At 48.1% G+C, this 26,241-nt stretch overlaps 1 protein-coding gene across 1 annotated transcript; it reads left to right on the plus strand.

Annotated features, from left to right (window-relative positions):
• Positions 1–2,798: 2,798 nt before the first annotated feature.
• Positions 2,799–23,684, plus strand: LOC139374622 (5,6-dihydroxyindole-2-carboxylic acid oxidase-like). Its single transcript, XM_071115653.1, has 9 exons — positions 2,799–2,863; positions 7,646–8,004; positions 10,321–10,429; positions 11,393–11,606; positions 12,146–12,350; positions 19,885–20,052; positions 21,648–21,827; positions 21,949–22,095; positions 23,434–23,684. The coding sequence occupies exons 1-9, from the start codon at positions 2,850–2,852 to the stop codon at positions 23,631–23,633; spliced, it is 1,596 nt and encodes a 531-aa protein (XP_070971754.1). The 5' UTR covers positions 2,799–2,849; the 3' UTR covers positions 23,634–23,684.
• The last annotated feature ends 2,557 nt before the right edge of the window (positions 23,685–26,241 follow it).

A 26,241-nucleotide genomic window follows, 5' to 3' on the forward strand; every position in this document is an offset into this window, starting at 1 on the left:
GCCTTACCTCAGTCCAGGTGAAGCCAGAGTATTATACTGCCTTACTGCAGACCTCAGTCCAGCTGAAGCCAGAGTATTATACTGCCTTACCTCAGTCCAGCTGAAGCCAGAGTATTATACTGCCTTACCTCAGTCCAGCTGAAGCCAGAGTATTATACTGCCTTACTGCAGACCTCAGTCCAGCTGAAGCCAGAGTATTATACTGCCTTACTGCAGACCTCGGTCCAGCTGAAGCCAGAGTATTATACTGCCTTACTACAGACCTCAGTCCAGCTGAAGCCAGAGTATTATACTGCCTTACCTCAGTCCAGCTGAAGCCAGAGTATTATACTGCCTTACCTCAGTCCAGCTGAAGCCAGAGTATTATACTGCCTTACCTCAGTCCAGCTGAAGCCAGAGTATTATACTGCCTTACTGCAGACCTCAGTCCAGCTGAAGCCAGAGTATTATACTGCCTTACCACAGACCTCAGTCCAGCTGAAGCCAGAGTATTATACTGCCTTACTGCAGACCTCAGTCCAGCTGAAGCCAGAGTATTATACTGCCTTACTGCAGACCTCGGTCCAGCTGAAGCCAGAGTATTATACTGCCTTACTACAGACCTCAGTCCAGCTGAAGCCAGAGTATTATACTGCCTTACTGCAGACCTCAGTCCAGCTGAAGCCTGAGTATTATACTGCCTTACTGCAGACCTCAGTCCAGCTGAAGCCAGAATATTATACTGCCTTACTGCAGACCTCAGTCCAGCTGAAGCCAGAGTATTATACTGCCTTACTGCAGACCTCAGTCCAGCTGAAGCCAGAGTATTATACTGCCTTACTGCAGACCTAATCCACATCAAGGAAAGTACACTAAGAAAGAAGGTTAGAGATTTGGAAAAAGTAGTCTCTTTCTGTCATTTTCTCTCTCTCTCTTTCTATATTTTTCTCTCTTTCTCCTCCCTCCCTTTTTCTCTCTGATCCTCCCTCTTCCTTCCCCCTCCTTGTACCCCCTCTCCTCTCTCTATCTCTCGCCCAGCTCCTCTTTCTCTTCTCTCTCCCCTCTCTCCTCCTCTTTCCCCCTCTCTCCTCCTCTTTCCCCCTCTCTCCTCCTCTTTCCCCATCTCTCCCCTCTCCCCTCCTCTTTCCCCCCTCTCTCTCTCTCTCTCACGCCCAGCTCCTCTCACTATCTCCCTCTCTTTCTCTTCTCCCTCTCTCTCTCCTCCCCTTTCCCCCCTCTCCCCTCTCTCTCTCTCTCTCTCGCCCAGCTCCTCCCTCTCTCTCCTCCTCTTTCCCCATCTCTCCCCTCTCTCCCAGTCCTTCTCTCTCTGTATTTTCTACCCTGCTTGTCTCTCCTATTGTTTCTTTAACCCATTCTACTTCCTTCTCTCCTCTAGAATTGCTGTTCTGGACCTGTGGGACCTGGACCCCTTTCTAACCCAACAGCAGCTGCAGCAGGAGGAGGAGGAGGTAGAAATTACGGATCTACAGCTCACCTCCATAGAGGACCTGACCAACAGACCAGTAGATCTGTCACATGATGTCCAGACTTCAGTTCTATAGATCTACACAGTCAGCTGACACTCCTTCCCTCTGTTCCTGTGTCCCTCTCCCCTTCTCTCCCTCCCCTGTTCCTGTGTCCCTCTCCCCTTCTCTCCCTCCCCTGTTCCTGTGTCCCTCTCCCCTTCTCTCCCTCCCCTGTTCCTGTGTCCCTCTCCACCCCTTCTCTCCCTCCCTCTGTTCCTGTGTCCCTCTCCCCTTCTCTCCCTCCCCTGTTCCTGTGTTGAAGAAAGGGTACAGTATTATATAGACCCCTTATTGCATGGAACTTCCTCCCATCTCATATCGCTGAAATAAACAACAAACCTGGTTTCAAAAACAGATAAAGCAACATCTCGCGGCACAACGCCTCTCCCCTATTTGACCTAGATAGTTTGTGTATTGATATGTAGTGTGTATTGATATGTAGTGTATTGATATGTAGAGTGTATTGATATGTAGAGTGCATTGATATGTAGAGTGTATTGATATGTAGAGTGTATTGATATGTAGAGTGCATTGATATGTAGAGTGTATTGATATGTAGAGTGTATTGATATGTAGAGTGTATTGATATGTAGTGTGTATTGATATGTAGAGTGTATTGATATGTAGAGTGTATTGATATGTAGAGTGTATTGATATGTAGAGTGTATTGATATGTAGTGTATTGATATGTAGAGTGTATTGATATGTAGAGTGTATTGATATGTAGAGTGTATTGATATGTAGAGTGTATTGATATGTAGAGTGTATTGATATGTAGAGTGTATTGATATGTAGAGTGTATTGATATGTAGAGTGTATTGATATGTAGAGTGCATTGTTAAATATATTTATTTAAATTGATGTATTTCTGTCCTTCAGCTGTTCTTGTCTATTGATGTTCTGTATTATGTCATGTTTCCTGTTTTGTGTGGAACGCCAGGAAGACTATCTGCTGCTTTAGAAACAGCTCATGGGGATTCTAATCAAATACCACAATACCAAACTACAACCTTCTGACGGCCATTTTGTTGATTGACGTGTGCACAATAAAATCATCTTCAAAGGTATGGGCCGTCCTGTGGTATTTCCTCAGGGTGTGTGTGTGTGGGTTCCATGGTAGTAGGATCTCGGTTCGTGTGTGAGTGAACTCCCAGATTGGCCTCCAGCTGGGTTGGGTTGAATCACGAGGCGAGGTGTGTGTGTGTGTGTGGGGCTCTGGGAGGAAAGGCCTAGTCATGCGGCAGAGTGTGTGTGTGTGTGTGTGAGCAGTAGGCTATATGAGAGAGAAGGGGCCAATGGGCCGTCCCTAGTGGGTGATCAGTTGGACTGAGACAGAGGAACAGCATGCACTACCACAGGTAGGAAACAGCAACAAGTAGGAGACAGCAACAGGTAGGAACCTGCAACAGGTTGGAGACAGCAACGGGTAGGAAACAGCAACGGGTAGGAAACAGCAACGGGTAGGAAACAGCAACGGGTAGGAAACAGCAACGGGTAGGAACCAGCAACGGGTAGGAAACAGCAACGGGTAGGAAACAGCAACAGGTAGGAGACAACAACAGGTAGGAGACAACAACAGGTAGGAATCAGCAACAGGTAGGAGACAACAACAGGTAGGAGACAACAACAGGTAGGAAACAGCAACAGGTAGGAAACAGCAACAGGTAGGAACCAGCAACAGGTAGGATACAGCAACAGGTAGGAGACAGCAACATGTAGGAACCAGCAACAGGTAGGAAACAGCAACAGGTAGGAACCAGCAACAGGTAGGCACTATCACAAGTAGGAACCAGCAACAGGTAGGAAACAGCAACAGGTAGGAAACAGCAACAGGTAGGATACAGCAACAGGTAGGAGACAGCAACAGGTAGGAACCAGCAACAGGTAGGAAACAGCAACAGGTAGGAACCAGCAACAGGTAGGCACTATCACAAGTAGGAACCAGCAACAGGTAGGAAACAGCAACAGGTAGGAAACAGCAACAGGTAGGATACAGCAACAGGTAGGAGACAGCAACAGGTAGGAAACAGCAACAGGTAGGAACCAGCAACAGGTAGGAAACAGCAACAGGTAGGAGACAGCAACAGGTTAGTTGTTAATTCATTCATCTATTTAACTCATTTATTGACTTACCATCATTGGTTTTGTATGATCTGTATATTTGTATCTTATTGATGTCACTACGATACAGGGGCTGCAGGTAGCCTAGTAGCCTAGTGGTTAGAGGGGCGGCAGGTAGCCTAGTAGCCTAGTGGTTAGAGGGGCGGCAGGTAGCCTAGTAGCCTAGTGGTTAGAGGGGCGGCAGGTAGCCTAGTGGTTAGAGGGGCTGCAGGTAGCCTAGTAGCCTAGTGGTTAGAGGGGCGGCAGGTAGCCTAGTAGCCTAGTGGTTAGAGGGGCGGCAGGTAGCCTAGTAGCCTAGTGGTTAGAGGGGCTGCAGGTAGCCTAGTGGTTAGAGGGGCGGCAGGTAGCCTAGTAGCCTAGTGGTTAGAGGGGCGGCAGGTAGCCTAGTAGCCTAGTGGTTAGAGGGGCGGCAGGTAGCCTAGTAGCCTAGTGGTTAGAGGGGCGGCAGGTAGCCTAGTAGCCTAGTGGTTAGAGGGGCTGCAGGTAGCCTAGTAGCCTAGTGGTTAGAGGGGCGGCAGGTAGCCTAGTAGCCTAGTGGTTAGAGGGGCGGCAGGTAGCCTAGTAGCCTAGTGGTTAGAGGGGCTGCAGGTAGCCTAGTAGCCTAGTGGTTAGAGGGGCGGCAGGTAGCCTAGTAGCCTAGTGGTTAGAGGGGCTGCAGGTAGCCTAGTAGCCTAGTGGTTAGAGGGGCGGCAGGTAGCCTAGTAGCCTAGTGGTTAGAGGGGCGGCAGGTAGCCTAGTAGCCTAGTGGTTAGAGGGGCTGCAGGTAGCCTAGTAGCCTAGTGGTTAGAGGGGCGGCAGGTAGCCTAGTAGCCTAGTGGTTAGAGGGGTGGCAGGTAGCCTAGTGGTTAGAGGGGTGGCAGGTAGCCTAGTAGCCTAGTGGTTAGAGGGGCGGCAGGTAGCCTAGTAGCCTAGTGGTTAGAGGGGTGGCAGGTAGCCTAGTGGTTAGAGGGGTGGCAGGTAGCCTAGTAGCCTAGTGGTTAGAGGGGCGGCAGGTAGCCTAGTGGTTAGAGGGGTGGCAGGTAGCCTAGTGGTTAGAGGGGCGGCAGGTAGCCTAGTAGCCTAGTGGTTAGAGTGTTGGACTAGTAACCAGAAGGTTGCTAGATCAAATCCCCGAGCCGACAAGGTAAAAACCGTTCGTTCTGCCCCTGAACAAGGCAGTTAACCCACTGTTCCTAGTCCGTGTGTTCTTTACTGACTTGCCTAGCTAACTAATGAAACACAGCAACAGGTTTGATAAGGAATTATATATTGATATTTATTTTATGGGTCTATAGACATTTAAATTGTCTGGTATTATATGGGAGAACAACAGATCGCTGGTTTATTTATAGTAGGCTACAAAGACAGTGGATTGAGTTTATGGGTGAAGGAGAAACTCCTTCGTCAGACATTGTTTCCATTCAGTGAAACATCACTGAGAGAAACTGAGAGTCTTATAGGCGGTGGGATTAAAAAATAAATAAATAAACTTTATTTAACTCGGCAGTTAAGAACAAATTATTATTTACATTGACGGTTTACAACAGCACAACCCGGACGATGCTGGGCCAATTGTGCATCTCACTATGGGACTATTATACAGCCTGGATTTGAACCAGGGTGTCTGTAGTGACGCCTCTAGTACTGAGATGCAGTGTCTCAGACACTGCGTATAAACAGGGTCCTTGCAAATCCTAGAACACTTTTGATAATTGTTTTAGAAAGTAGAACCTGTTGTCTTTGGCTCGATAAGTTATTCGGAGGGAATTATTGGGAATAATAACAAAGGGAAAGATTAATTTCAGAGATAAAAGAGATGTGCTGGAGCTGGCATACGTCTGGGCAAGAAAACATCTCCAATCCTTTGTGAAAATCTGATATCTGATGAGTGTGGAGTCTAGGCTGAGCAGGGCTTGGCACTCAAAAAATGGACCAGCCTTCAACTCTCTAACTACATCTTTCTCTCTCAATTCAATTCAATTCAAGGGGCTCTATTGTCATGGGAAACATGTGTTGACATTGCCAAAACAAGTGAGGTAGATAATATATAAAGTGAAATAAACAATAAAAACAATAAAACAATAAAATATAAAAATGAACAGTAAACATGTGTAATGTCTAATTGTGCTGCTGTCCTGGGGCTCTGTGAGGTGTGTTTGTGAACAGCGCCCCAGGACCAGCTTGCTTTGAGTCTCAGTTTCAGGGCGGCAGGTAGCCTAGTGGTTAGAGCGTTGAATTAATAACCGAAAGGTTGCAAGATCAAATCTCTGAGCTGACAATGTAAAAATCTGTTGTCCTGAACAAGGCAGTTAACCCACTGTTCCTAGGCCGTCATTGAAAATAAGAATTTGTTCTTAACTGACTTGCCAAGTTAAATAAATATATATATTTGGTGTTTGTCCCATTTTGTGAATTCTTGGTTGGTGAGCGGACCCCAGACCCCACAACCATAAAGGGCAATGGGTTCTATGACTGATTCAAGTATTTTTAGCCAGATCCCCCCCCCCAAAAAAACACTTGTTTGTGTTCATGGATTTTATAATGTCGTATGTTTTACCCCCAACACCACTTTCCATCAGTCTGTATAGCAGACCCTTATGCCAGATTGAGTCGAAGGCTTTTTTGAAATCAACAAAGCATGAGAAGACTTTGCCTTTTGTTTTGGTTTGTTTGGTTGTCAATTAGGGTGTGCAGGGTGAATACATGGTCTGTTGTACGGTAATTTGGTAAAAAGCCATTTTGACATTTGCTCAGTACATTGTTTTCACTGAGGAAAGGTACGAGTCTGCTGTTAATGATAATGCAGAGGATTTTCCCAAGGTTGCTGTTGATGCATATCCCTGTTGACGCTCTCCTCTCTCTCTGCTCTCCTCTGTCTCTCACTTCCTCTCTCTCTCTCTCTGCTCTCTTCTGTCTCTCACTTACTCTCTCTCTCTGCTCTGCTCTCCTCTGTCTCTCACTTCCTCTCTCTCTCTCTCTCTGCTCTGCTCTGTCTCTCACTTCCTCTCTCTCTCTGCTCTGCTCTCCTCTGTCTCTCACTTCCTCTCTCTCTCTCTCTCTCTGCTCTGCTCTCCTCTGTCTCTCACTTCCTCTCTCTCTCTGCTCTGCTCTCCTCTGTCTCTCACTTCCTCTCTCTCTCTCTCTGCTCTGCTCTCCTCTGTCTCTCACTTCCTCTCTCTCTCTGCTCTGCTCTCCTTTGTCTCTCACTTCCTCTCTCTCTGCTCTGCTCTCCTCTGTCTCTCACTTCCTCTCTCTCTCTCTCTGCTCTGCTCTCCTCTGTCTCTCACTTACTCTCTCTCTCTGCTCTGCTCTCCTCTGTCTCTCACTTCCTCTCTCTCTCTCTCTCTGCTCTGCTCTGTCTCTCACTTCCTCTCTCTCTCTCTCTCTGCTCTGCTCTCCTCTGTCTCTCACTTCCTCTCTCTCTCTCTCTCTCTGCTCTGCTCTCCTCTGTCTCTCACTTCCTCTCTCTCTCTGCTCTGCTCTCCTCTGTCTCTCACTTCCTCTCTCTCTCTCTGCTCTGCTCTCCTCTGTCTCTCACTTCCTCTCTCTCTCTGCTCTGCTCTCCTTTGTCTCTCACTTCCTCTCTCTCTGCTCTGCTCTCCTCTGTCTCTCACTTCCTCTCTCTCTCTCTCTGCTCTGCTCTCCTCTGCTCTCACTTCCTCTCTCTCTCTGCTCTGCTCTCCCCTGTCTCTCACTTCCTCTCTCTCTCTCTCTTTGCTCTGCTCTCCTTTGTCTCTCACTTCCTCTCTCTCTGCTCTGCTCTCCTTTGTCTCTCACTTCCTCTCTCTCTCTCTCTCTCTGCTCTGCTCTCCTCGGTCTCTCACTTCCTCTCTCTCTCGCCATCTCTAAATTCAATTAGGCTTGGAAACATAGGTTTACATTGCCAAAGAAAGTGAAGAATATAATAAACAAAAGTGAAATAAACACATTTAGAGTAAACATTACACTAATAGAAGTTCCAAAAGAATAAAGACATTTCAAATGTCATATTACGTATATATACAGAGTTGTAATGATCTCTCTCTCTCTCCCTGCTCCAGTATGTGTTGGCTGGGTCTCCTGGTGGTGGTGGCTCTGACCCCGTGGACCCTGGCACAGTTCCCCAGAGAATGTGTCACCTCAGCGGGGCTACGGAGCGGCCAGTGCTGCCCCTCTCCCACTGGAGCCCTGGACGACGAGTGTGGTTCTGCCACAGCGAGGGGTCAGTGTGTGTCCGTAGCTGCCGACAGCCACCGCCACGGGCCCCAGTACCCACATGACGGCCGGGACGACCGGGAACGCTGGCCGTTAAGGTTCTTTAACCGGACGTGCCGGTGTAACGGGAGCTTTGCGGGGTATAACTGTGGCCGGTGCCGGTATGGACTCACCGGACCTAACTGTGATCAGAGGATATCTGTGGGTAAGAGAGAGGGAGGTGGATTTATTTATCTGATTAGATAGAGTGAAGAAAGAGACTCTTTCCTACTTCCTTTAAAATAAAATAAAATAGATAACCTAGAATAAATATATTTATTTTCTTCATACATCCATATACAGTGCCTTGCGAAAGTATTCGGCCCCCTTGAACTTTGCGACCTTTTGCCACATTTCAGGCTTCAAACATAAAGATATAAAACTGTATTTTTTTGTGAAGAATCAACAACAAGTGGGACACAATCATGAAGTGGAACGACATTTATTGGATATTTCAAACTTTTTTAACAAATCAAAAACTGAAAAATTGGGCGTGCAAAATTATTCAGCCCCCTTAAGTTAATACTTTGTAGCGCCACCTTTTGCTGCGATTACAGCTGTAAGTCGCTTGGGGTATGTCTCTATCAGTTTTGCACATCGAGTGACTGACATTCTTTCCCATTCCTCCTTGCAAAACAGCTCGAGCTCAGTGAGGTTGGATGGAGAGCATTTGTGAACAGCAGTTTTCAGTTCTTTCCACAGATTCTCGATTGGATTCAGGTCTGGACTTTGACTTGGCCATTCTAACACCTGGATATGTTTATTTTTGAACCATTCCATTGTAGATTTTGCTTTATGTTTTGGATCATTGTCTTGTTGGAAGACAAATCTCCGTCCCAGTCTCAGGTCTTTTGCAGACTCCATCAGGTTTTCTTCCAGAATGGTCCTGTATTTGGCTCCATCCATCTTCCCATCCATTTTAACCATCTTCCCTGTCCCTGCTGAAGAAAAGCAGGCCCAAACCATGATGCTGCCACCACCATGTTTGACAGTGGGGATGGTGTGTTCAGGTTGATGAGCTGTGTTGCTTTTACGCCAAACATAACGTTTTGCATTGTTGCCAAAAAGTTCAATTTTGGTTTCATCTGACCAGAGCATCTTCTTCCACATGTTTGGTGTGTCTCCCAGGTGGCTTGTGGCAAACTTTAAACGACACTTTTTATGGATATCTTTAAGAAATGGCTTTCTTCTTGCCACTCTTCCATAAAGGCCAGATTTGTGCAATATACGACTGATTGTTGTTCTATGGACAGAGTCTCCCACCTCAGCTGTAGATCTCTGCAGTTCATCCAAAGTGATCATGGGCCTCTTGGCTGCATCTCTGATCAGTCTTCTCCTTGTATGAGCTGAAAGTTTAGAGGGACGGCCAGGTCTTGGTAGATTTGCAGTGGTCTGACACTCCTTCCATTTCAATATTATCGCTTGCACAGTGCTCCTTGGGATGTTTAAAGCTTGGGAAATCTTTTTGTATCCAAATCCGGCTTTAAACTTCTTCACAACAGTATCTCGGACCTGCCTGGTGTGTTCCTTGTTCTTCATGATGCTCTCTGCGCTTTTAACGGACCTCTGAGACTATCACAGTGCAGGTGCATTTATACGGAGACTTGATTACACACAGGTGGATTGTATTTATCATCATTAGTCATTTAGGTCAACATTGGATCATTCAGAGATCCTCACTGAACTTCTGGAGAGAGTTTGCTGCACTGAAAGTAAAGGGGCTGAATAATTCTGCACGCCCAATTTTTCAGTTTTTGATTTGTTAAAAAAGTTTGAAATATCCAATAAATGTCGTTCCACTTCATGTTTGTGTCCCACTTGTTGTTGATTCTTCACAAAAAATACAGTTTTATATCTTTATGTTTGAAGCCTGAAATGTGGCAAAAGGTCGCAAAGTTCAAGGGGGCCGAATACTTTCGCAAGGCACTGTATTTCTTTATCAGGGACCATCTACAGTTTCTAACGTACAATATTTGATGCATCTCCCTTCCTTTCTCCTCCCTCTTCCCTTCCCCCTTTCACTCTCCCTCTCTTCCTTTATCCTCCCTTACTCCATCCTCCCTGCTTCCCTCCCTCCATCCTCCCTCCCTCCCTCCATCCTTCCTCCCTCCATCCTCCCTGCTTCCCTCCCTCCCTCCATCCTCCCTGCATCCCTCCTCCCTCCCTCCATCCTTCCTGCTTCCCTCCCTCCATCCTTCCTGCTTCCCTCCTCCCTCCCTCCCTCCCTCCATCCTTCCTGCTTCCCTCCCTCCCTCCCTCCATCCTTCCTGCTTCCCTCCCTCCCTCCCTCCCTCCATGCTTCCCTCCCTCCCTCCATCCTCCCTGCTTCCCTCCCTCCCTCCATCCTTCCTGCTTCCCTCCCTCCCTCCCTCCATGCTTCCCTCCCTCCCTCCATCCTCCCTGCCTCCCTCCCTCCATCCATCCTCCTTCCCTCCCTCCCTCCCTCCATCCTCCCTCCTCCCTCCTCCCTGCCTCCCTCCAGTCAGGAGGAATGTGATGCAGATGAGTTCAGCAGAGAAGCAGGCGTTTGTGAACTCTCTGGACCAGGCCAAGAGGACCGTCCACCCTGACCTGGTCATCTGCACACGACGGTAACCAGTTTGATGGTGCTGTGATCTTATCTTAATGATCGCAGATCGATTGCTTCGATCTGATTGTGCATCGGAACCAAATAACTGAAACTTCATCACCACTCACCACTCATCTCATCTGATCAAATATAATCTCATTCGTTGGAGAATTGGAGGCTAGAGATTAGAGATTTGGAGGCTGTAGGTTAGAGGATTGGAGGCTATAGGTTAGAGAATTGGAAGCTAGAGGTTAGAGAATTGGAGGCTAGAGGTTAGAGAATTGGAGGCTGTAGGTTAGAGAATTGGAGGCTGTAGGTTAGAGAATTGGAGGCTGTAGGTTAGAGAATTGGAGGCTGTAGGTTAGAGAATTGGAGGCTGTAGAATAGAGAATTGGAGGCTGTAGGTTAGAGAATTGGAGGCTGTAGGTTAGAGAATTGGAGGCTGTAGGTTAGAGAATTGGAGGCTGTAGGTTAGAGAATTGGAGGCTGTAGGTTAGAGAATTGGAGGCTAGAGGTAAGATAATTGGAGGCTGTAGGTTAGAGAATTGGAGGCTGTAGGTTAGAGAATTGGAGGCTAGAGGTTAAGAGAATTGGAAGCTAGAGGTTAGAGAATTGGAAGCTAGAGGTTAGAGAATTGGAAGCTAGAGGTTAGAGAATTGGAGGCTAGAGGTTAGAGAATTGGAGGCTAGAGGTTAGAGCATTGGAGGCTAGAGGTTAGAGAATTGGAGGCTAGAGGTTAGAGAATTGAGGCTAGAGGTTAGAGAATTGGAAGCTAGAGGTAAGAGAATTGGAGGCTAGAGGTTACAGAATTGGAGGCTAGAGGTTAGAGAATTGGAGGCTGTAGGTTAGAGAATTGGAGGCTATAGGTAAGAGATTGGAGGTTATAGATTTAGAGGCTAGAGGTTAGAGAATTGGGTGGGAGCTTGGTTGTGCATTAAACTCCACTTTGCCACATTGTCACTGATAAATCCTCATCTCTCTACAGTTACCAGGAAGTGTACGGTCCGGACGGTAACACCCCTCAGTTTGACAACGTCACCATCTATAACTACTTTGTGTGGACCCACTACTACTCTGTCAGCAAGACCTACATGGGGGCGGGGCAGGCTAGCTTTGGGGGTGTGGACTTTTCTCACGAAGGCCCGGGATTCGTCACCTGGCACAGGTTCCACCTGCTGCAGCTGGAGAGAGATATGCAGGTGAGTGAGAGAAGGGGGTACGAAGTGTATGTGTGTGTGTGTGTGTGTGTGTGTGTGTGTGTGTGTGTGTGTGTGTGTGAGAGAGAGAGAAAAGAAAGAGAGAGTGTGTGTGCGTGTGTTCAATATTGTCGTATATTCAAACATTGTAAAACACTCTCTCGACCAATCAGAATTGAGTATCTCGCCACCCCCTCAATCTCTCCATCTCTCCAATCTCTCCATCTCCTCAATCTCTCCATTCCCTCAATCTCTCCATCTCTCCACCCCATTCATCCCTCCATCACTCCATTCCTCCATTCCTCCATCTCTCCATCCCTCCCATCCTCTCCATCCCCTCAATCTCTCCATCCCTCCATCTCTCCATCTCTCCATCCCCTAAATCTCTCCATCTCTCCATCCCCTCCATCTCTTCATCTCACCATTTCACCATCCCCTCAATCTCTCCATCTCTCCATCCCCTCAATCTCTCCATCTCTCCATCCCCTAAATCTCTCCATCTCTCCATCCCCTCCATCTCTCCATCTCTCCATCCTCTCCAGGACATGTTGGGTGATGCCACTTTTGCCCTCCCCTACTGGAACTTTGCCATCGGCGGCAGTGAGTGTGACGTGTGTACTGACGACCTCCTAGGAGCCAGGTCTTCCTTCGATATGAACAGCCTCAGCCCCAACTCTGTCTTCTCCCAGTGGAGGGTGATCTGTGAGAGTGTAGAGGACTACGACACTCTGGGAACCATCTGTAACAGTGAGCATGATATGTCCTAACACCTTGTAAACACTACGACACTATAGGAACCATCTGTAACAGTGAGCATGATATGCCCTAACACCTTGTAAACACTACGACACTATAGGAACCATCTGTAACAGTGAGCATGATATGTCCTAACACCTTGTAAACACTACGACACTCTGGGAACCATCTGTAACAGTGAGCATGATATGTCCTAACACCTTGTAAACACTACGACACTATAGGAACCATCTGTAACAGTGAGCATGAGATGTCCTAACACCTTGTAAACACTACGACACTCTGGGAACCATCTGTAACAGTGAGCATGAGATGTCCTAACACCTTGTAAACACTACGACACTCTGGGAACCATCTGTAACAGTGAGCATGAGATGCCCTAACACCTTGTAAACACTACGACACTATAGGAACCATCTGTAACAGTGAGCATGATATGCCCTAACACCTTGTAAACACTACGACACTCTGGGAACCATCTGTAACATACGACACTCTGGGAACCATCTGTAACAGTGAGCATGATATGTCCTAACACCTTGTAAACACTACGACACTCTGGGAACCATCTGTAACATACGACACTCTGGGAACCATCTGTAACAGTGAGCATGATATGTCCTAACACCTTGTAAACACTACGGCACTATAGGAACCATCTGTAACAGTGAGCATGATATGCCCTAACACCTTGTAAACACTACGACACTATAGGAACCATCTGTAACAGTGAGCATGATATGCCCTAACACCTTGTAAAAACTACGACACTCTGGGAACCATCTGTAACATACGACACTCTGGGAACCATCTGTAACAGTGAGCATGATATGTCCTAACACCTTGTAAACACTACGACACTATAGGAACCATCTGTAACAGTGAGCATGATATGCCCTAACACCTTGTAAACACTACGACACTATAGGAACCATCTGTAACAGTGAGCATGATATGCCCTAACACCTTGTAAACACTACGACACTCTGGGAACCATCTGTAACATACGACACTCTGGGAACCATCTGTAACAGTGAGCATGATATGTCCTAACAACTTGTAAACACTACGACACTATAGGAACCATCTGTAACAGTGAACATGATATGTCCTAACACCTTGTAAACACTACGACACTATAGGAACCATCTGGAACAGTGAGCATGATATGTCCCAACAACTTGTAAACACTACGACACTATAGGAACCATCTGGAACAGTGACCATGATATGTCCCAACAACTTGTAAACACTACGACACTATAGGAACCATCTGTAACAGTGAGCATGATATGCCCTAACACCTTGTAAACACTACGACACTCTGGGAACCATCTGTAACAGTGAGCATGATATGCCCTAACACCTTGTAAACACTACGACACTATAGGAACCATCTGTAACAGTGAGCATGATATGCCCTAACACCTTGTAAACACTACGACACTATAGGAACCATCTGTAACAGTGAGCATGATATGTCCTAACACCTTGTAAACACTACGACACTATAGGAACCATCTGTAACAGTGAGCATGATATGTCCCAACACCTTGTAAACACTACGACACTCTGGGAACCATCTGTAACAGTGAGCATGATATGCCCTAACACCTTGTAAACACTACGACACTCTGGGAACCATCTGTAACAGTGAGCATGATATGTCCCAACACCTTGTAAACACTACGACACTCTGGGAACCATCTGTAACAGTGAGCATGATATGTCCCAACACCTTGTAAACACTATGACACTATAGGAACCATCTGTAACAGTGACCATGATATGTCCTAACACCTTGTAAACACTACGACACTCTGGGAACCATCTGTAACAGTGAGCATGATATGTCACAACACCTTGTAAACACTACGACACTATAGGAACCATCTGTAACAGTGAGCATGATATGCCCTAACACCTTGTAAACACTACGACACTCTGGGAACCATCTGTAACAGTGAGCATGATATGTCCCAACACCTTGTAAACACTACGACACTCTGGGAACCATCTGTAACAGTGAGCATGATATGTCCCAACACCTTGTAAACACTACGACACTCTGGGAACCATCTGGAACAGTGATGACTAACCCTGTGCTTGGTGACTGAGCATGCTTTTCTAGTCCAGCACTAGGCTAAATCTGATGCAGGGTAACTGACAGTAACACACCCCAGACTGATCTGGGCCAGGGAAACTTACAGAAACTCACCCCAGACTGATCATGGGCAGGGAAACTGACAGTAACACACCCCAGACTGATCTGGGGCAGGGAAACTGACAGTAACACACCCCAGACTGATCTGGGCCAGGGAAACTGACAGTAACACACACCAGACTGATCTGATGCAGGGAAACTGACAGTAACACACCCCAGACTGATCTGGGCCAGGGAAACCGACAGAAACACATCCCAGACTGATCTGAGGTTGGAAAATGACAATAACACACCCCAGACTGATCTGGGCCAGGGAAACTGACAGAAACACACCCCAGACTGATCTGGCCCAGGGAAACTGACAGAAACACACCCCAGACTGTGCCACTCTGGATAGAGGGAACCATCTGTAACAGTGATTTTGGTTGGACCTGTTAGAAGTAGTGCTGACATGTGATTTCTCTGGGCTTTGGAAGGAATTATAACTAAAACACAATGAACAACAGGGTTCTGAAGGTCTGGACTAAGGAATAAGTAGTATAATCTACATCCACATGACTCCAGATTAGGAGATTAGTCTGGTTGGTATGTATAATCTGGGCCAGATTACAACACTCACTTCCTCCCTACTTTCATCTCAGGAAATGTCCTACAATTTCCTAGAGATTCAAATTGGGGAGAATTGAGTTAGAATTGTGACCTGACAGAACATGAGAGGAGTGGGGGTGTGTGACCTGACAGAACATGAGAGGAGTGAGGGTGTGTGACCTGACAGAAGATGAGAAGAGTGAGGGTGTGTGACCTGACAGAACATGAGAGGAGTGAGGGTGTGTGACCTGACAGAACATGAGAGGAGTGAGGGTGTGTGACCTGACAGAACATGAGAGGAGTGAGGGTGTGTGACCTGACAGAAGATGAGAAGAGTGAGGGTGTGTGACCTGACAGAACATCAGAGGAGTGAGGGTGTGTGACCTGACAGAACATGAGAGGAGTGAGGGTGTGTGACCTGACAGAACATGAGAGGAGTGAGGGTGTGTGACCTGACAGAACATCAGAGGAGTGAGGGTGTGTGACCTGACAGAACATGAGAGGAGTGAAGGTGTGTGACCTGACAGAACATCAGAGGAGTGAGGGTGTGTGACCTGACAGAACATGAGAGGAGTGAGGGTGTGTGACCTGACAGAACATCAGAGGAGTGAGGGTGTGTGACCTGACAGAACATCAGAGGAGTGAGGGTGTGTGACCTGACAGAACATGAGAGGAGTGCGGGTGTGTGACCTGACAGAACATCAGAGGAGTGAGGGTGTGTGACCTGACAGAACATGAGAGGAGTGAGGGTGTGTGACCTGCTCAGTGATATCTAGTAGTTTTCCAGTCTGTCTCCTAGCTGATCCTCTTTACCTCAGTACACAGGGAACAACACATTGTGGTCATGTGACTTCCTAATATGGGCGTTATGAGGCTAAGGAGGAAGAAGTCTGACAGTCTACTGGTTCTCTTTGATCAAGAGGAATTACACTCAAATGGACAGATAGATAGCACACAGCTATGCAATATCTCCTCGTGTGTGTGTGTGTGTGTGTGTGTGTGTGTGTGTGTGTGTGTGTGTGTGTGTGAGTGAGTCAGTGAGTGAGTGAGTGAGTGAGAGATTTTCCTGACCAGTGACCACATGACCTAACCAGTGAGAAAACTCAGAAAACGTCTTTATCTGAAATCAGAACTAACCGTTGAATCCTTGATTTGATTCCTAAATTCCTTGCCTCCCTCTCAAAGCTCATTGGAGGAAAGGATCCAATCAAGGTGTTCTTCCACTTTGAGCCCCTCCTCCAGTGACCTTTGAGAGGAAGGTGAGTAATAATTAAGGAATCAAGGACAGAAGGAATCAAGGACAGAAGGAATCAAGGACAGAAGGAATCAAGGACAGAAGGAATCAAGGACAGAAGGAATCAAGGACAGGAGGAATCAAGGACAGAAGGATTCAAGGCCAGAATGAATCAAGGCCAGAAGGAATCAAGGCCAGAAGGAATCAAGGACAGAAGGAATCAAGGACAGGAGGAATCAAGGACAGGAGGAATCAAGGACAGGAGGAATCAAGGACAGGAGGAATCAAGGACAGGAGGAATCAAGGACAGAAGGAATCAAGGGTTTAAAGGCTAGTTAAGCCTACGTTTTCAGACAGAGCCAAGGAGTTCCCTATTCCCACCTCCCTATTCCCTTTATAGTGCACTACTTCTGTGCCCTTGGGTACCCATAGAGTTCTGTCAACAGAAGTGCACTATAGAGGGAATGGTGCCCTTGGGTACCCATAGAGTTCTGTCAACAGAAGTGCACTATAGAGGGAATGGTGCCCTTGGGTACCCATAGAGTTCTGTCAACAGAAGTGCACTATAGAGGGAATGGTGCCCTTGGGTACCCATAGAGTTCTGTCAACAGAAGTGCACTATAGAGGGAATGGTGCCCTTGGGTACCCATAGAGTTCTGTCAACAGAAGTGCACTATAGAGGGAATGGTGCCCTTGGGTACCCATAGAGTTCTGTCAACAGAAGTGCACTATAGAGGGAATGGTGCCCTTGGGTACCCATAGAGTTCTGTCAACAGAAGTGCACTATAGAGGGAATGGTGCCCTTGGGTACCCATAGAGTTCTGTCAACAGAAGTGCACTATAGAGGGAATGGTGCCCTTGGGTACCCATAGAGTTCTGTCAACAGAAGTGCACTATAGAGGGAATGGTGCCCTTGGGTACCCATAGAGTTCTGTCAACAGAAGTGCACTATAGAGGGAATGGTGCCCTTGGGTACCCATAGAGTTCTGTCAACAGAAGTGCACTATAGAGGGAATGGTGCCCTTGGGTACCCATAGAGTTCTGTCAACAGAAGTGCACTATAGAGGGAATGGTCCCCTTGGGTACCCATAGAGTTCTGTAAACAGAAGTGCACTATAGAGGGAATGGTGCCCTTGGGTACCCATAGAGTTCTGTCAACAGAAGTGCACTATAGAGGGAATGGTGCCCTTGGGTACCCATAGAGTTCTGTCAACAGAAGTGCACTATAGAGGGAATGGTGCCCTTGGGTACCCATAGAGTTCTGTCAACAGAAGTGCACTATAGAGGGAATGGTGCCCTTGGGTACCCATAGAGTTCTGTCAACAGAAGTGCACTATAGAGGGAATGGTGCCCTTGGGTACCCATAGAGTTCTGTCAACAGAAGTGCACTATAGAGGGAATGGTGCCCTTGGGTACCCATAGAGTTCTGTCAACAGAAGTGCACTATAGAGGGAATGGTGCCCTTGGGTACCCATAGAGTTCTGTCGACAGAAGTGCACTATAGAGGGAATGGTGCCCTTGGGTACCCATAGAGTTCTGTCGACAGAAGTGCACTATAGAGGGAATGGTGCTCTTGGGTACCCATAGAGTTCTGTCGACAGAAGTGCACTATAGAGGGAATGGTGCCCTTGGGTACCCATAGAGTTCTGTCGACAGAAGTGCACTATAGAGGGAATGGTGCCCTTGGGTACCCATAGAGTTCTGTCGACAGAAGTGCACTATAGAGGGAATGGTGCCCTTGGGTACCCATAGAGTTCTGTCGACAGAAGTGCACTATAGAGGGAATGGTGCCCTTGGGTACCCATAGAGTTCTGTCGACAGAAGTGCACTATAGAGGGAATGGTGCCCTTGGGTACCCATAGAGTTCTGTCAACAGAAGTGCACTATAGAGGGAATGGTGCCCTTGGGTACCCATAGAGTTCTGTCAACAGAAGTGCACTATAGAGGGAATGGTGCCCTTGGGTACCCATAGAGTTCTGTCAACAGAAGTGCACTATAGAGGGAATGGTGCCCTTGGGTACCCATGGAGTTCTGTCAACAGAAGTGCACTATAGAGGGAATGGTGCCCTTGGGTACCCATAGAGTTCTGTCAACAGAAGTGCACTATAGAGGGAATGGTGCCCTTGGGTACCCATAGAGTTCTGTCAACAGAAGTGCACTATAGAGGGAATGGTGCCCTTGGGTACCCATAGAGTTCTGTCAACAGAAGTGCACTATAGAGGGAATGGTGCCCTTGGGTACCCATAGAGTTCTGTCAACAGAAGTGCACTATAGAGGGAATGGTGCCCTTGGGTACCCATAGAGTTCTGTCAACAGAAGTGCACTATAGAGGGAATGGTGCCCTTGGGTACCCATAGAGTTCTGTCAACAGAAGTGCACTATAGAGGGAATGGTGCCCTTGGGTACCCATAGAGTTCTGTCAACAGAAGTGCACTATAGAGGGAATGGTGCCCTTGGGTACCCATAGAGTTCTGTCAACAGAAGTGCACTATAGAGGGAATGGTGCCATTGGGTACCCATAGAGTTCTGTCAACAGAAGTGCACTATAGAGGGAATGGTGCCCTTGGGTACCCATAGAGTTCTGTCAACAGAAGTGCACTATAGAGGGAATGGTGCCCTTGGGTACCCATAGAGTTCTGTCAACAGAAGTGCACTATAGAGGGAATGGTGCCCTTGGGTACCCATAGAGTTCTGTCAACAGAAGTGAACTATAGAGGGAATGGTGCCCTTGGGTACCCATAGAGTTCTGTCAACAGAAGTACACTATAGAGGGAATGGTGCCCTTGGGTACCCATAGAGTTCTGTCAACAGAAGTGCACTATAGAGGGAATGGTGCCCTTGGGTACCCATAGAGTTCTGTCAACAGAAGTGCACTATAGAGGGAATGGTGCCCTTGGGTACCCATAGAGTTCTGTCAACAGAAGTGCACTATAGAGGGAATGGTGCCCTTGGGTACCCATAGAGTTCTGTCAACAGAAGTGCACTATAGAGGGAATGGTGCCCTTGGGTACCCATAGAGTTCTGTCAACAGAAGTGCACTACACTGTGAATAGGGTGCCATTTGTGATGCATCCATGTTAAATGTGGACGTTGACCATCTCTAAGTTAAGAGACTAGTCCAATACTTGTTTTGACATGTCAACCCTCTGTGCCCTATAAATTCAGAGACCTGTGACCCCTAACCCCTAACCCGTATTGATTCAGAGACCTGTGACGCCTAAAGCCTAACCTATGACCACTATAGATTCAGAGACCTGTGACCCCTAACCTATGACCCTATAGATTTCAGAGACCTGTGACCCCAAACCTTAACCTATGACCCCTATAGATTCAGAGACCTGTGACCCCTAAACCCTAACCTATGACCCTATAGATTCAGAGACCTCTGACCCCTAAACCCTAACCTATGACCCTATAGATTCAGAGACGTGTGACCCCTAACCTATGACAATATAGATTCAGAGACCTCTGACCCCTAAACCCTAACCTATGACTTTATAGATTCAGAGACCTGTGATACCTAACCTATGACCCTATAGATTCAGAGACCAGTCCCATCAGGAGGAACCCAGCCGGTAACGTGGCGCGACCCATGGTGCAGAGGCTGCCTGAACCCCAGGATGTAGTGGACTGTCTGGACCTGAAAACCTTCGATTCCCCACCTTACTACTCCACCTCTTCAGAGAGCTTCAGGAACACCGTAGAGGGTGAGGATTCAGGAACACAGTAGAGGGTGAGGTTTCATGAACACCGTAGAGGGTGAGGATTCAGGAACACAGTAGAGGGTGAGGACTCAGGAACACAGTAGAGGGTGAGGATTCAGGAACACAGTAGAGGGTGAGGTTTCATGAACACCGTAGAGGGTGAGGATTCAGGAACACTGTAGAGGGTGAGGATTCAGGAACACAGTAGAGGGTGAGGATTCAGGAACACCGTAGAGGGTGAGGATTCAGGAACACCGTAGAGGGTGAGGATTCAGGAACACCGTAGAGGGTCAGGATTCACTCTCTCTCTCTCTCTCTCTCTCTCTCTCTCTCTCTCTCTCTCTCTCTCTCTCTCTCTCTCTCTCTCTCTCTCTCTCTCTCTCTCTCTCTCTCTCTCTCTCTCTTCTCCTCTCCTCTCCTCTCCTCTCCCACCCCCCTCCTCTCTCTCTCTCTCTCCTCCCCCTCTCCTCTCTTCTCTCTCCCCTCTCTCTCTCCTCCCCCTCTCCTCTCCCTCTCCTCTCCCTCCTCCCCCCTCTCCTCTCCTCTCTCTCCTCCCCCTCCCTCTCCCCCCCTCTCCTCCCCCTCCCTCTCCCCCCCTCTCCTCTCCCTCCTCTCCTCTCTCCCCTCTCCTCCCCCTCTCCTCTCCTCCCCCCTCTCCTCTCCTCTCTCTCCTCCCCCTCTCCTCTCCCTCCTCTCCTCTCCTCTCTCTCCTCCCCCTCTCTATTCTCTCTCTCTCTCTCTCTCTCTCTCTCTCTCTCTCTCTCTCTCTCTCTCTCTCTCTCTCTCCCTCTCCTCTCCTCTCCTCTCCCACCCCCCTCCTCTCTCTCTCCTCCCCCTCTCCTCTCTTCTCTCTCCCCTCTCTCTCTCTCTCCCCTTCTTCTCTTCTCTCCTCTCCTCTCTTCTCTCTCCTCCCTCTCCTCTCTCTCTCTCTCCTCCCCCTCTCCTCTCTCTCTCTCTCCTCCCCCTCTCATCTCCCTCTCCTCTCCCTCCTCCCCCCTCTCCTCTCCTCTCCCTCCTCCCCCCTCTCCTCTCCTCTCTCTCCTCCCCCTCTCCTCTCCCTCCTCCCCCCTCTCCTCTCTCTCCTCCCCCTCTCTATCCTCTCCTTTCTCTCCTCCCTCTCCCCCTTCTCTCCTCCCTCTCTCCTCTCTCCCCTCTCCTCTCCTCTCTCCTCTCCTCTCCTCTCCCTCCTCCCCCTCTCCCTCCCTCCTCTCCTCTCCTCTCTCCTCCCCCTCTCCTCTCCCTCCTCCCCCTCTCCCTCCTCTCCTCTCCCTCCCTCTCCTCCTCCTCCTCTCTCTCTGCCCCTCTCCTCCCTCTCCCTCCTCTCTCCTCCCCCTCCTCTCCTCTCCTCTCTCTGCCCCTCTCCTCCCTCTCCCTCCTCTCCTCTCCTCTCTCCTCCCCCTCTCCTCCCCCTCCTCCCCCTCTCCCTCCTCTCCTCTCTCCTCTCCCTCCCTCTCCTCCTCCTCCTCTCTCTCTGCCCCTCTCCTCCCTCCTCTCCTCTCCTCTCTCCTCCCCCTCCTCTCCTCTCCTCTCTCTGCCCCTCTCCTCCCTCTCCCTCCTTTCCTCTCCTCTCTCCTCCCCCTCTCCTCCCCTCCCTCCAGGCTACAGTGCCCCTCAGGGTGGCTATGACCCAGTGGTGCGCAGCCTCCATAACCTGGCTCACCTGTTCCTCAACGGGACGGGAGGGCAGACACACCTGTCCCCTAACGACCCCATCTTTGTCCTGCTCCACACCTTCACTGACGCCATCTTTGATGAGTGGCTGAGCCGACACGCCCCAGGTATAGTATGTCACAACTGCAGCCAATCACAGAACACAAACAATTCAGTCAAACAGACCAATGGGGAAAGTGTCTGCAGACCCACACCCAGCTCTCGGCTAAGGTTCACGTCGTCCCCCAGGGGAGGCAGTGTACCCGGAGGAGGATGCTCCTATTGGTCACAACAGACAGTTCAACATGGTTCCCTTCTGGCCACCCGTCACCAACGCTGAGATGTTCGTCACAGCCCCCGAGAACCTGGGATACACCTACGAGGTCACATGGCCCAGTGAGTCACACAGACAGACAGACAGACAGACAGAACATAGGTCACACAGCACAGTGAGTCATACACAGAGAATGTATGACCTTTGAACTCTATGATTATATTCCAAATGCCCCCCATTCCCTATATAGTGAACTACTAGTGACCAGAGCCCTATTCCCTATGTAGTGCACTACTAGTGACCAGAGCCCTATTCCCTATATAGTGCACTACTAGTGACCAGAGCCCTATTCCCTATATAATGCACTACTAGTGACCAGAGCCCTATTCCCTATATAGTGCACTACTAGTGACCAGAGCCCTATTCCCTATATAGTGAACTACTAGTGACCAGAGCCCTATTCCCTATGTAGTGCACTACTAGTGACCAGAGCCCTATTCCCTATATAGTGAACTACTAATGACCAGGGCCCTATTCCCTATATAGTGAACTACTAGTGACCAGAGCCCTATTCCCTATATAGTGAACAACTAGTGACCAGAGCACTATTCCCTATATAGTGAACTACTAATGACCAGAGCCCTATTCCCTATATAGTGAACAACTAGTGACCAGAGCCCTATTCCCTATATAGTGCACTACTTTAGACCAGGGCCCTATTCCCTATATAGTGAACTACTTTAGACCAGAGCCCTATTCCCTATATAGTGCACTACTTTAGACCAGGGCCCTATTCCCTATATAGTGAACTACTAGTGACCAGGGCCCTATTCCCTATATAGTGCACTACTTTAGACCAGGGACCTATTCCCTATATAGTGCACTACTAGTGACCAGGGACCTATTCCCTATATAGTGCACTACTAGTGACCAGGGCCCTATTCCCTATATAGTGCACTACTAGTGACCAGAGCCCTATTCCCTATATAGTGCACTACTTTAGACCAGGGCCCTATTCCCTATATAGTGAACTACTATAGACCAGGGCCCTATTCCCTATATAGTGCACTACTAGTGACCAGAGCCCTATTCCCTATATAGTGCACTACTTTAGACCAGGGACCTATTCCCTATATAGTGCACTACTAGTGACCAGGGCCCTATTCCCTATATAGTGCACTACTAGTGACCAGAGCCCTATTCCCTATATAGTGCACTACTGTAGACCAGGGCCCTATTCCCTATATAGTGCACTACTAGTGACCAGGGCCCTATTCCCAATAGTGTGGACTACTCACGGAATAGGATACCATTTGGGACGTAACTGTAGTCTAATTGTTAACTGTAATATTGATAACCCTAGCGCAGGGATAGAGCAAAAACCTGCACAGCTGTTCTCATATATATATATGTATTTTATTTAGCCAACTGTTGCTTTTCTCTCTTCCCCCCCCGTACAGCTCGCCCCTACACGCTGTCGGAGATCATCACCATAGCGATCGTCGCCGCGGTGCTGGTGGCTGCGGTGGTGTCGGGGGTCATCGCGTGTGCCATGCGTGCTCGCTACTTCCGCTCGGCTGAGGGACTGGAGCCGTTGCTAGGGGAGACCTTCCGTCGCTACTCAGACAGACGGCCGGACAACAGCCAGTCTGTCGTGTAGAGATCATGTGTCTCCACCGGCACCATATTCCCTATGTAGTGCACTACTTTAGACCAGGGCCCTATTCCCTATATAGTGCACTACTAGTGACCAGAGCCCTATTCCCTATATAGTGCACTACTAGTGACCAGAGCCCTATTCCCTATATAGTGCACTACTTTAGACCAGGGCCCTATTCCCTATATAGTGCACTACTAGTGACGAGAGCCCTATTCCCTATATATAGTGCACTACTAGTGACCAGAACCCTATTCCCTATATAGTGCACTACTAGTGACCAGAGCCCTATTCCCTATATAGTGCACTACTTTAGACCAGGGCCCTATTCCCTATATAGTGCACTACTAATGACCAGAGCCCTATTCCCTATATAGTGCACTACTAGTGACCAGAGCCCTATTCCCTATATAGTGCACTACTTTAGACCAGGGCCCTATTCCCTATATAGTGCACTACTAGTGACCAGAGCCCTATTCCCTATATAGTGCACTACTAGTGACCAGAGCCCTATTCCCTATATAGTGCACTACTTTAGACCAGGGCCCTATTCCCTATATAGTGCACTACTAGTGACGAGAGCCCTATTCCCTATATATAGTGAACTACTAGTGACCAGAACCCTATTCCCTATATAGTGCACTACTAGTGACCAGAGCCCTATTCCCTATATAGTGCACTACTTTAGACCAGGGCCCTATTCCCTATATAGTGCACTACTAGTGACCAGAGCCCTATTCCCTATATAGTGCACTACTAGTGACCAGAGCCCTATTCCCTATATAGTGCACTACTTTAGACCAGGGCCCTATTCCCTATATAGTGCACTACTAGTGACCAGAGCCCTATTCCCTATATAGTGCACTACTAGTGACCAGAGCCCTATTCCCTATATAGTGCACTACTTTAGACCAGGGCCCTATTCCCTATATAGTGCACTACTAGTGACCAGAGCCCTATTCCCTATATAGTGCACTACTAGTGACCAGAGCCCTATTCCCTATATAGTGCACTACTTTAGGCCAGGGACCATAGCCTATATAATATTTTTTTATTTAACCTTAATTTAACTAGGCAAGTCAGTTAAGAACAAATACTTAATTACAATCACGGCCTACTGGGGAACAGTGGGGTTAACTGACTTGTTCAGGGGCAGAACGAACAGATTTTTACCTTGTCAGCTCGGGGGATTCGATCTTGGGGTTACTGGCCCAACACTCTAACCACTAGGCTAATGCACTACTTTAGCATACTGACCCAACACTCTAACCACTAGGCTAATGCACTACTTTAGCATACTGGCCCAACACTCTAACCACTAGGCTAATGCACTACTTTAGCATACTGGCCCAACACTCTAACCACTAGGCTAATGCACTACTTTAGCATACTGGCCCAACACTCTAACCACTAGGCTAATGCACTACGTTAGCATACTGGCCCAACACTCTAACCACTAGGCTAGTGCACTACTTTAGCATACTGGCCCAACACTCTAACCACTAGGCTAATGCACTACTTTAGCATACTGGCCCAACACTCTAACCACTAGGCTAGTGCACTACTTTAGCATACTGGCCCAACACTCTAACCACTAGGCTAATGCACTACTTTAGCATACTGGCCCAACACTCTAACCACTAGGCTAATGCACTATTTAGCATACTGGCCCAACACTAACCACTAGGCTAATGCACTACTTTAGCATACTGGCCCAACACTCTAACCACTAGGCTAATGCACTACTTTAGCATACTGGCCCAACACTCTAACCACTAGGCTAATGCACTACGTTAGCATACTGGCCCAACACTCTAACCACTAGGCTAGTGCACTACTTTAGCATACTGGCCCAACACTCTAACCACTAGGCTAATGCACTACTTTAGCATACTGGCCCAACACTCTAACCACTAGGCTAATGCACTACTTTAGCATACTGGCCCAACACTAACCACTAGGCTACTGCACTATTTAGCATACGATCCCTGGTCAACAGTAGTGCACTATAGAGGGAATGGTGCCCTTGGGTACCCATAGAGTTCTGGTTAAAAGTAGTGCACTATATTTAGGTTAGGGTGCTATTAAACCAGAACCCTGTCTATAGTTTATGCTGTTTGTATTCCTTCTCCCATCTCTAATAAAGTTGTACTGGTTTTGAAAACCTGTGTCCCGAGCCGCTTGGTCTATGTTTTCATAACATTCACTACTCATTGGCCCGTTTCCACGGAGACTGAGACCCTGAGGGGTTTTGTGGATACGGGCCTCTGGTTTAGTAAACCTGGTCCAGCGCCTTTTATCCCAGGACTGTAGTCAGCAGTTCCTTCATAACAGTGTATGGGGCGCCCTCTGGTGGAGAAAATACTGTCCTGCACTTCACTGCACCACCCATCAGACATACATACTGTCCTACGCTTCTCAACACCACCCATCAGACAGACATACTGTCCTACGCTTCTCAACACCACCCATCAGACAGGCATACTGTCCTACGCTTCTCAACACCACCCATCAGACAGACATACTGTCCTACGCTTCACAACACCACCCATCAGACAGGCATACTGTCCTACGCTTCACAACACCACCCATCAGACAGGCATACTGTCCT

The sequence above is a fragment of the Oncorhynchus clarkii genome, chromosome 19, assembly GCF_045791955.1.
Source record: "Oncorhynchus clarkii lewisi isolate Uvic-CL-2024 chromosome 19, UVic_Ocla_1.0, whole genome shotgun sequence".
NCBI classification, from domain to species: domain Eukaryota; kingdom Metazoa; phylum Chordata; class Actinopteri; order Salmoniformes; family Salmonidae; genus Oncorhynchus; species Oncorhynchus clarkii.